At 46.4% G+C, this 12,102-nt stretch overlaps 1 protein-coding gene and 1 pseudogene across 1 annotated transcript; one reads left to right on the top strand and one right to left on the bottom strand.

The window, feature by feature from the left end:
* Nucleotides 1–731: 731 nt before the first annotated feature.
* Nucleotides 732–6,348, bottom strand: LOC133110769 (spermatogenesis-associated protein 2-like; annotated as a pseudogene).
* A 2,032-nt stretch (nucleotides 6,349–8,380) lies between these two features.
* Nucleotides 8,381–11,497, top strand: mafbb (v-maf avian musculoaponeurotic fibrosarcoma oncogene homolog Bb). Its single transcript, XM_061219612.1, has one exon. The coding sequence runs from the start codon at nucleotides 8,641–8,643 to the stop codon at nucleotides 9,622–9,624; it is 984 nt and encodes a 327-aa protein (XP_061075596.1). The 5' UTR covers nucleotides 8,381–8,640; the 3' UTR covers nucleotides 9,625–11,497.
* The last annotated feature ends 605 nt before the right edge of the window (nucleotides 11,498–12,102 follow it).

The following is a 12,102-nucleotide window of genomic DNA, read 5'->3' as shown; positions in this document are numbered from 1 at the left end:
GGATCGAACCTCCGACCTTGTGGGTCCCAGTCAGGTACCTTTACCACTACGCTCCAGGTCGCCCGTATAGGCTGCTACATGTAAGACTGTAATATATTTAACACTATACCCCCAAATATATTTTGGCAACTAAAGCACATCGAATTCCCAATCTCCCTCTTGCACGTGCCTTCATGATTTTATCATGATACTGTTGGTTTTAACCCTACACCTCTGTGTCATTTCAGTATCAGCTAAAGGAATACATTTGAATGCAATGTGTCTGTAAGGCTTCCTTGGCGTAAACTGAAGGACAGTCTGCCTGGGACACAGTGCAGCTCATTTACAGCTGGGACAGACTGAAACGCACAGAAAGTTCTGGATGCCAAAGAAAAAAAGATCCAGACAGTCACACAATCAGGTCGGTAAAAGGGTTATCTTTATATCTGAATGTAGGTCTACTGTGCATGATGATGCAAAATGTAGTAAAATAGCTTAATGTGCAATGCCACAGCAAAATGTTGTGCCACCAAATTCTTTGATTGTGCCACCAGTTGAAAAAGTTAGTGGAGCCAGCGCCACCAGTTGAAAAAGTTAGTCTGGAGCCCTATATTTTAAAGAAGAAGAAAAAAAAAAAGAGGATATGCTACGTAACATAGTTCAGACATATTTACTCAACATCTCTTTATCTAATGTCTTCTTGCAAGACAAAACTTGAACAAGTGGATGAGGAATGAGTAAATAATTAAGTGTTGTTTTGAACACACTAAGATTTTATTGCAGTATTTCAATCCACGGTACAGCACTGCAGGTTGGTTACAGCAGACAGCTGGCCTATAGGAGCTCCCCCTGGAGAGCCATAGTGTCCCAGTGACCCCCCTCCCATCCTCACACACACATTTACACCCGCATGCAGGCACACACACACTCACACATACAGTGGTGGACAGTAGAGAGCATTAGAAAGGCGTAGCTTGGCATGAGATCAGAAGGGTGGAGGCATGCAGACACTATGGGCCTTTCACAAAGTGTACTATCCTGAAACCTTCATATAGCAATTCATCATGTCATAGCATCTTTATAAAACTGTCATAATCACATGCAACGCTTTAGAAGGGATAACCACTCAGGTATTGTAAAATCCCATCTTCAAATACAATAAAACACAAAACATCACCTGACCAACCGGTTCTTGGACAAGTGCTTGTGATTGACAGCGATTTTATGCAGCGAACACCTAATACATTAAGCGTGACTTCCAGAGGCTTACAAAGCCAGTTCTACACTGACCTGTGGAAGGGTCCTGCCATTTCAAAACTTCAAGTTTTCAACACATCATCACTTTATTCCAGAATAAATTTAGTTATTTTTCATAAAACTGTACATTTTAAACGATTACAATAAATAGCAGTACTCTCAAGTGAATTTGCCCAAGGAAGAACATAAAGCGTTTTTATTAACTACAGGGTTATAAAGCAACCACAGTATGCATTTTTATACACTAGGTTAGAGCAAGGATCTCTCTCAAATGGCCCATTAGTTCCATATCAACTAGTCAAGAAGTATCCCCGAATGCACTGCAAATGCGTTCTGAAAAAAGAACTCATAATCTCTCACTTCAGGAATAACTTTCCATCTGTAACCACTATATCTAAATAGTAAAACAAAGAACAAAATTAGTGTTGTTCTAGAAGGGAAGACAGTTGCATTGGTATTGTTCATGTACACTGCAATATGTTGGGAAAAACGCGTCGCTAACTAGCCTGTGATGATGGTGTTACAAACATTTTAGCAAACCGTCTAGTTGGCTACTAATGTGAGCATACACTCACTCCTTATACGACATATTCTACATGGTGTAAGAAGGAATAGGGATAGAGTAACTAAGCAGGCCATTTGAGACAAAGCCAATAAAACCCAGTAAAGTTGCTACCTCGTTAAAAGAAACCTGACTGCAGAGTTCATACCCATTTGTTCTGCACCAGAATATACACTGTGAGCACTTCATAAGGTATGTATTAGACGTCTTTTTTTAGATTTATTGGTCTTCTGATGCTGTAGCCTATCCACTTAAGAGGTTTGACCTATCGTGTGTTCAGAGATGCTCTTCTGCATACCACTGTTGTAATGTGGGGTTATTTGCAGAACTGCTGCTCCATGGATGTTTTTTGCTTATCACACCATTCTCTGGCACCAACAATCATTCCACAGTCAAAGTCACTTAGATCACATTTCTTCCCCATTCTGACATGTTCTGGAAAACAGCTGAACCTCTTGACCACGTCTGCATGCTTGGGTGTTCAGGTATACCTAAGAAAGTGCTCAGTGAGTGTATAAACCAAATTTTTGTTTAATCTTCTCCCAATTTTTGTTTTAAGGGAGTAGGCTTCAGGTTGGATGGGCTAGAGCACAGGTGTCAAACTCCAGTCCCGGAGAGCCACAGTGCCTGCTGGTTTTCGGGTTATTCTCAGCACCCGTGGTTCATTCAAGTCACTGATTGACTTAATTGTCAGCTGATTAAAAGGAAACCACAAAAACCTGCAGACACTGCAGCTGCCTGGGAATTCAGTTTGACACCCCTGGGCTAGAGAGTCACATCCAATCAGAAGAGACTAGGACTAGCACTAGGACTCCACTACAGAGAGAGGAGGGTGTCATGTGTGCCCCATTGGCCTGCGATGGTTCCCAGCGATTACCATACAACAGCAAACAGGCAGGCTGGCAGCATGTCATACACCCTTACAGTAAACGGGCGTGATGGCGAAATAGGGCATGACACAGGGGGTGTAACAGTTATCTGTAACAGCCACGAGGGGAGATTGCGACGCAGTGCATGACTGGCGCTGAGCGTGACGGAGGGCGTTTCAGCGGTAGAGAGTGTGGGCAGTAGTGCCGGTTTTGTAGCTGAGCTGGTGGTTGGAGACGAAGGTGTGCTGCGCGTTCTTGCGGCTGCAGGTGTCCCGGGCGTAGCGCCCCGTGCAGGCGTCGCAGGACACCTTGCTGCAGCTCACGCAGGTGTGCGAGGCCGCCGGCTTGTTGCAGAAACCGCACCGCGACCCACCCCCTCCGTTGCTTCCCGGGGTAACCGGAGGCTTGCTGGGATAGAGCTTGGACACTGTCATCGGCTTCTCTGGCAACGGCGAATGGGAGAGGACGCCACTGTGACTGTTGCTAAGAGAGTGGCTGTTGCTAAGAGAGAGGGCGTGGCTGTGGCTGCTGGAGTAGACGGACAGCTGCCGCTTCTCCTTGGCTGGCAGGTAGCTGTCCAGGGGGCGGGGGGAGGGGGAGGGGCAGCCGCAGCACGGCGACGGATCCTGGGCATGGCAGGATGAGCACAGAATCAAGTGACACCTGGGGCAGGAAGCCAGGCCGGGGAAGCCCCGCCCACACCCCTGGCACTGGGTGGTGCTGAGGGGCTTCGGCCCCCAGCTGTCCCTGGGCTCCCGGCTGGGCGGGCGGAGCAGGGGGCAGCGGTAGACCCCACACTCGGTGTAGAGGTCCACGTCATCCAGAGAGGAGAGGGGGTAGGGGCAGGCCTCGGCCGACGGGGTAGGAGCAGAAGCGGGGGCGGAGAAAAGAGCGGGGCCGGGGGCAGGGTGGAGGGTGTCGTCGTCCGGGTCCTCCGGGCCGTCGGCGCGGAGCGGCTCTTTGCGCAGGCTGAGCGAGGCCCTCAGGACGGGGCGGGACGGGGGCGGCTGCCAGCTCCCCGCCCCGTCCGTGACGTCCACCGAGCGGGACGGCCGCGCCCCCGCGCCCCCCCCGTCGCAGACAGCCCCGCCCCCTCTCCGCCGGCCGCAGAGAGAGCCCGGGCCCCGCCCCCTCGCGCCCCGCCCGCCGCGCCTCCACAGCCTCCGCCTCCGTGGCCCCGCCCGCCCCCACCACAGCCACCGCCTCCGCCAGCAGCTGGCACTCGGCCCGGGCCAGGAACAGCTCGAAGGCCAGCTGCCGCAGGTGCTCTGGCTCCCCCAGCTGCTCGCGCGCCTGGAACTGCAGGCCCTGCTCCCTGGAGTAGCCCATGAGGAGCAGCAGAGAGCGCAGGTCAGCCTCACACAGCGCCCCCTGCAGGTAGTACACGTACGGGCCTGTAAACGTCTACAGGGATGAGAAAGAATGAGAAAGGGTTCTGTATTTACTCAGGTTCCCTATGTCTAATATCACATTTTGTAAAGCCATTCAAGGTTCTCTTTGAAGTCACCAAAACATGCAAAGGCATGTGTGCAGTATCACCACATTTCATTTTACATACATAGGACTATTATGCCTTTTGAAGCACAGAAGGTTTCATTTTAACCACAAAACTTTCCACCCTTCCAACTACTTGAATTGGTACACTGACTTGAATTGAATATGCAACATTTTTTCTGGCCCTGAAATCCAAATCATAATTATTGTTTCTGATGGGCCAAACTGTTTACACACCTGACTCCCAGGTAAAGGAAGGGTGAAAAATCAGCAGTTCTCCCTCGAGGACCGTGAGTTGCTGATCCTAGCTACACACTATATTTAATGGCTTCTACGCCAAGTAACACCAATTTTATTTACCTTCTAGAAAACTACAAAGCCAGAGGGCAAAAAATAAAGAAGTAATTGGAAATGAATAAATAAATAAATAGACACAAATGTGCAGTCGTTGGGGGGGAAGGATACGTCGTACCTTTATGCAGCGGAACTCCTTCTTCCAGGGAAAGAGGAGCAGGTTCGCGCAGACGGTCTCCAGCGTGGCGAAGGCTCTCTCCAGCCCGCGTAGGCCAGGGCCCCTGGGGGCCCTCAGGGCATTCTCTGCCACTTCATAGAACCGCACAAGCCTGAACCGCTGGCTGGAATCTGCCCGGTAGGCCCCCAGGAGGGCCGCTGCCTCTTCCAGCAGCCCTGCCTCCAGCTCCGCCTCTCCCGCCGGCTGGTCACCGCCACCCCCATCCTCCAGCCGCCGTTCCAGGGCACGCGCGTACCTCCTGAACAGGTCCTCGCGGTCGCGCGCCATCTTGGCCTCCATTAGCAACAGCAGCCTGGCCCCGTGCTAGCGCTCACCAGGGCCCACCGCCCATCTCCTGCTCTGCCTGGCTCACAGGGCCTTTTTGGGGGGGGGGCAAAACCACGCCCAAAGGCTGAAGCTAACATCCACAACCTTCCCACCTCTTGGGTTTTGCATTCAGGGCTTGGAATTGTCCTTTCCTGTCCAATAGGAGGCACCACTGTATCTCTGCCTATCTCAGTCGGATTTTACTTTGGATGAGCATGCAAGGGGAGGATGGGAGAGTAAGCTTGTGAACCTTACAGGTGGGACGGTTATGGTTCTACAAGTGCCAAGACCGCTCAATTGAATGCAGAGAGCTCTGGTTATAGCTGGTTGGTCGCCCCTGCTCAGCAAATGATTTCCATAGTGACACCAACTGCAAGACAAGACAGGAAGGAGGGACAATCATTTGTATGTTCAGGACAGGGTACACCTTGCATTTAAGGGGTTAGGATGCACCAATCCGTTTTGTCGCTTGCAAGCTCGTTAACTTGTTAGTGTGATATTGTGTAATCTATGTAGCGGTAGAGCAGCAGGCGCCTTCAACAGGAGCAGGCTAACTGTAGCTACACACCCCCTGAACCCCCATTCAAGACATCAACAACCCTCGTCGTATGAGGCCAAGTTTAACGCTAGCAAACGAGACACTGACTCTGTGACACATAACTAAATGTCGCATTGACAACAGTTAACCAAGTTACCGCAGATGCATTGCAAATTACCAAAAGAGTCTACAATAAATGATGGGTGAGCCAAACAGCTAACTGTTAGCTGGTCTAGAATAGGTAGCTACGGTTCGCCAATGTAACCCGTTCCTGGCTAACGAACGTTATAGCTAGATGGCTAGTTCAGATAGCCAACGTTCTAGCTAGCCAGAAAATGTTAAATACTGCTTCAGCATTAAGTTACGCGGAAATGTTTTCTTTAGCATAGCTAATATCATTTGCTTTTATGCCACTGTGCAGCTAGATAATATATTTCTAGATCGCAGCGAATGAGGGAGGAATACCACGACACGTTAGTTAACGTTAGCACACCAGACTGTGCTAGCTATACTAACGCTAGCTAGCTAGCTAACATTAGCTTGTTAGTGACTCGGGCCGCTAGTCACCAGTAGAACTGGCGGCAGAAAAGCTAAATAACTTAATAGCTGTAGAGAAAAAACTGCTCACAACTCAAGTTTGTGTCATAATGTTATGGAAGTCAGACAGGTGTAGAACAAATATTTGACGCCATAAAAAAACACATGCCACTAGCTAGTCTCTCACCGTACATTCTGCAGCTGGATTCTGTTCCTCGCAATACGCACGCGTGCGTGGTTTGTGCGCACATGGATACTTGACACTTGATCTGTTTACCCCATAGACAATATAAAAAATCTAAAAAATAATTAAATCTACCGAAAGTTTCTGTTTATTTTTTCAACATTAAATGGTTACAAGTTATTCGGCTATATGAAGAGTCTCACAAATTATCAGAGCGATTACAATCGTTCAAAATTAAAACACCTAATATCTGTGCGTTATGTAGGCTACTGGAAAACCTGTCAACCTGCTTGAAGCTGGACCACAAACAAAACGTATATGCCTACATTTCATTGCCATAAACTGGTTGTGAAAAATACACTGCTTTTTTGTCTTTTTCATCATTCTCTGTAAACTCCAGGGACTGTTGTGCATGAAACTCCCAGGAGATCAATAGTGTCTGAGATACTCAAAACACCCCATCTAGCACCGACAGTCATTCCAGTCTTTCCCATTCTGATTTTTGGTCTGAAAACCCATGTCCATGTCTGCATGCTTTTATGCATTGAGTTGCTGCCCCATGATTGGCTGTTTAGATATTTCCATTAACATGCTGGTGTACAGGTCTACCTAATAAAGTGGTCAGTGAGTGTAGATTACTCCTGGCAGGGCCACTTTTGAAAAACCCCAATTGTGTCACTGTGACCTCCTATTGCTGTCCTCCCTAACAACCATCTCAATTGTTCCCTCTCCATACTGCGGGTGGAGATTGTGCTATTGATCCCGAGTGCTGTCATCAGAACTGCCCCAACGCTGCTGTCCGGCCTCCCCTTTGATACTGACTGCTCCCGCCCCTCCCTTCCATTGCCACTTGTTGCTCCTAACCATTACCGCCTGACCGCACCCACTGTCTGAGCCGCCACCTCAGGACTTTTGTGGCGGCTAATTTCATCAACATTAATTGATTGGTTTAGCCTGGGTTCTCTGTGAAGCGTCTTGTGGAAATTGTTTGTGAAATTCACTACAGTGAAATTAGTGTCAACGTAGGGATGTTCATCACAGGATTTGCTAAACAGCGGGAAAATAGTGAAATTACAAGAATCACATCACGAAAATGTACTAATTTATACATCTAATTGATCATAGACATGATCTGGCAAATTTCATTAGCATTTGGGTGTAATTTACAAAATACGTTTAAAAGGAATCTATGAAAAAGACAGACCTAATTGTTTTTGTAGCAGAAAAAATACAATTGCATTCTGGTGGATTAAGAATATAAGAATATCCAAGGCATTTCGCAAACAAACCCCGCACGACATATCCCCATTAATACGAAAGTGTAATATCAGTTTACTTGGATGTTAGCAATACGCAACTGCCAAAATCATTTTCCGCTTGCACGCGATTACGACAGTAGCCACTTGAGGGTAGTGTTGGTATAGTTTTAAGATGCTTTTAGGGTTAAAGATATTTCTAATTTCCAAGTAAACGAGTCATACGGGTTTTAGTATTTCGGCTATTATTGTTTTTTAAGCTCCGTGAAAACAAAAATATTGCACTAGGTATGACAATAAAGTGTTTGTATATAAATGCTGTGCAAGTACAACGAGTGTTATTTATAATGTGGCTACTTCTTCAGCCATTCTTTTCGCTTAAAGGGTTTTAGAAATGCGTCCAATGCGCTAGATCATACCATATGGTTCTGGAATCTTGCTACTTTATGCTCCACAGTCCGAATCGTAAAAGAATGTTACATTAGCCTGTAGTCAGCAATGTTATGACTGTAGCAGCAGCTATTATGGAAAAAAACTCGTTATTTTTGTATACTGCTCACCAATAGTAGCCTATACTTAGGCGTGTAAAAGTAAGCAACTTAATTACGACGGATTCATGTTCTAATTTTGCTGAGGGACCTAATCGTGCGCCTGCGTTTAAGTTGCTTTTTCAGGAACTGAATTGAATGCTTCAGTAATGGTCTCGGGCTGTCATAACTCAATCGACTCCTATTTCCCCGGTAGTTATGCTAATCAACTGGCTTGCACTCTTCCCATTGGAGAGAGACTGTTCGTCCCTCCTGTTACATCAGGCAGAGGGCTTATAACGATACAGCGGAGCATTCATATATGACGCAGTTACCAGATACAAGGGGTGAGGAATGCAGCCCAGAACCTCTGCTGCACAGAGCTGGCAAGTTGCTTTGTGAGCGAAAAGTCACGTCAGCACTTTTTCTCTCCTGCAGCCTCCGTTTGCTGTCCTTTATTTTGATCTGTTAACGGCACACTGCCGACGCTAAGCTACTTCAATTGACGTGTTTCGGTCTCTTCGGTTATTGTACTGCTTGAATATTGAAATATTTCGGAGGATTCCAACGTGAAATATTTTATTTAGTAAAAAAGAAACATGACGGCGGAACTCAACGTGGGCCTGGGGCTGCAGAACAGTCAGTTGGGACTGGGCTGCGTTGACAACTTTGACTTAATGAAGTTCGACGTGAAGAAGGAGTCTCTTGCCGGGCTCGAGCGCTCTTCTGTGCGAGAATGCAACGGACTTTCGTCCACGGGCTCTCTGTCCTCCACCCCGGCCAGCACACCCTGTAGTTCGATACCTTCCTCACCGAGCATAAGTCCGACGGATCAGCCTACGCAGCTGGAAGAGCTGTACTGGATGAACGGAGGCGGCTATCACCAGCATATCGATGCGCTAATGTTGGGCTTCACACCAGAAGACGCAGTGGAAGCTTTGTTTAGCGCCGGGGCCCACGGGCAGCTACCGCCTTCCCACCCTCAACAGCAACTTCATCGAGCGGATTTCGAGGGCTACAGGGCATTAAACAATCTCCACGGCCATGCCCCACAACACCACCTGGGGATTCCCGGCCACACAGACGGCCTGTCGGGTCACACAGGCCTGATTAACCCTCACCTCAACCAGAGCCCGAACAGCCCTTCTCCAAGTTCACCCGAGCCGCACCAGCCGCTCCATCAGTTCCACCACCATCAGGACCACCACGGCGGGGTCACTGACAGCATGGATGAACGCTTCTCGGACGACCAGCTGGTGTCCATGACCGTGCGGGAGCTCAATCGGCAACTGCGTGGATACACCAAAGATGATGTTGCCCGTCTGAAGCAGAAGCGCCGGACCTTGAAGAACCGGGGATATGCGCAGTCTTGCCGCTTCAAGCGGGTGCGACAGAAGAATGTGCTGGAGCACGAGAAGACCCGCCTCGCAACTCAGGTGGAGCAGCTCAAGCAGGAGCTCACCCGGCTGGCCCATGAGAGAGACGCCTACAAACTCAAGTGCGAGAAACTGACCGGTGTGAACGGGTTTCGCGAGGCCGGGTCCACAAGTGATGACCCGTCCTCACCCGAGTTCTTTGTCTGAACACGTATATCCGAAAGAAAATGAGAAGAATAACGTTTATGGCCGATGATAACGTTAATTGTAATATCTGTGAATCGTTTAAAATGAATAATTGCATAGGCTATATTTTAATATCTCAATTCATCTGGTAACTGATAGCCTATCGGCCCTGCCATTAAAGGTGGCGTATTCTTAGGTTATTTTTGCCTGGTGAACTAAGAATGTTTATTTTTATCATTGGCCACTTAATTCATATGAACCTGGACATTCGCAATGTGAGCCGTTGGAAGCCGGGCATGATGTTACTAAAATTTTTCAAACTGGTCGCAGAATACAGCGTGATCAACACTTACGAAAACCATCAGCCACACTCGAAACTCCTAATGCTACAAACTCTGCCCATGTGCCTTGCTTGCAAATGGCTGGATGGATTTGGGCATTTTGTGGAGAATCTCGTTAAGTTTATAGGCCAGAACTTTAAATTGCATTAAAATACTAATTATGCATGCTGGACATGTATGATAAAAATGTAGGCCTATTTTGTATTAGTTATCTCATTTATCTGGAACGCATGCACGCAGGTTTATCTCAGATCCTATTGTGTCGGGGTTATAGAATTATATTTTAATCTTTGTTCATGCAGTAGCCTATAGCTGTGTAGCCTAGCTTGAAAATGTATGACGCAGAAAATTAGGCCTAAATCTTTTAAATTGAGTAGACGTTTTTTCTTTCTGTAGGCTACAAGCCAAGGTCTATTCTTTCAAAATGAGTTCTGTTGGTGTCTTAACGTCTTGGCCTATACGAATTAATAATCTGTACATTAGGCTACGTGCACTTGGGTAGTTTAGTGCGGCCAACCATATCTTGTTTACGTTTGTTTGTGGATATTTTTATTGCACCAAATTAGGCAAAGTCTGTATTAGACGAAATGTTAGGCATATTAATATCAAAAATTATATAGCACCCTAATGCGGAGCTAAAACATCAAATGCAGCTTTATATGTTTAGGTATGCTGTAGCCACTTGATTGTAAGGCATAGCCTAGTCTACATTACGCTCCATAGACTGGACTGCGTTTTTCTCTCTCAAAACAGCTGCTAGGCTAAAAGCTGTTTCGTATACAAGTTTTGTTTTAGATACATTTTAATTTAAACTTCTCATGGCACAGTGGGTAGACGCGGGGCGGTCTATACCAGTGAAAACCTTTCTGACTGTAAGGACATTTATTGCGTAACGCATCTTTTGTTATATAAGTCAGTATCTAGACTTCAAATTTCAAGGACGTCTCGCTTGGAGAATTATCAGTAATGCGAGCCTATAGGCTAGGTGTCAGAAGCGGTTCGTAACGAATGGTGTACAGCGCTCCCTTGGCTGAAGTTTATTTACACACAGACTATGCTACTCCTTTCTATGTACAAGTATGATCGTTGCTCTCTTTTTTTCTGCTGGTCAGTTAGAAAGGATTCAGAATTTGAAAAGTCTGATAAAAAATATACATGACGTAGGCTTACTTTTATATTTTATGATAATTCTATTTGTTTTATTATTCGGTGGTTCTGGTTCTGCTGGCCAGACATGTAGACTTATTTTTTAAATGTTTTAAATAAAAACTTTCAGAGTATTGACGAGTTGCGCAATTACCCATTACTGGTTTGTCGCTGATTCAACTGTGTTGAAATCAGATCTGAGCTGCAGCTGCGGTGGTTATTTTTAATTAGATTTATTTTAAAAGGGAAACAATTTTTGTTTTATATGAATGGGAAAGGGGCTACTTGGCTTTGTGATGATTTAATGTCATTCAGACTGGTTTCTGTTGCATCTTATGTTTAATTGCTTTTTTGAAGGGGGAGGGGGGTAATTTCATATTTTGCATATTAAAGTAATTGAAATGTCATTTGTCTGAGGACCTGTCTGTGTTTTGCTGTTCTTTCATTGGCATCACCGTGTCTGCCTGGAAAATTACCCAAGCTTTGAACAATTGAATACTCAATCTCCCACCAGTGAGAGGCTCACGAGTCCCCTGCCCCCACCATCGCACACGTGACAGTCATATGCTGACAAAGACTTTGGCTGCGGAAGCATCTAGACAGCAACGCAGTTTTAAAGTAAGTTAAAGTTTTGATGACTTCGCAGAGCCACGCCCACGACTGTTTTGCCTCGGGACAAGCTTTATTTCAGAGGGAAAGTCTCCCTATCCTTAACGCTTTCTAATACAGGCCAAGCTGTATTATTTAGTTTCTGAAACATTCATATGTGCATAATTTATCGCTGACTTTCTCCTTAAACCTACGGGCAAAGGCCTCTATAATTAATTAGGGGCATAATTATGGCAGTGTAAAATTCTCAGTTTCAATTTTCTTTTCAACATTTGGGACAACAGGCCCTATAGGTTTTTGGAAAGCCTTGGTCCTCTTCACAACATATAAGTGAGCTATTTTATGTTTGTGTGTCACACAGGCAAGTCATAGTGTGTGTCCTGTCCTCACAGTGGGATGGTGT

This window comes from Conger conger, chromosome 14 (assembly GCF_963514075.1).
Source record: "Conger conger chromosome 14, fConCon1.1, whole genome shotgun sequence".
Lineage (NCBI taxonomy): Eukaryota > Metazoa > Chordata > Actinopteri > Anguilliformes > Congridae > Conger > Conger conger.
The sequence above is the reverse complement of the archived record's forward strand: the minus strand, read 5'-3'. Positions and strand labels throughout refer to the sequence as shown.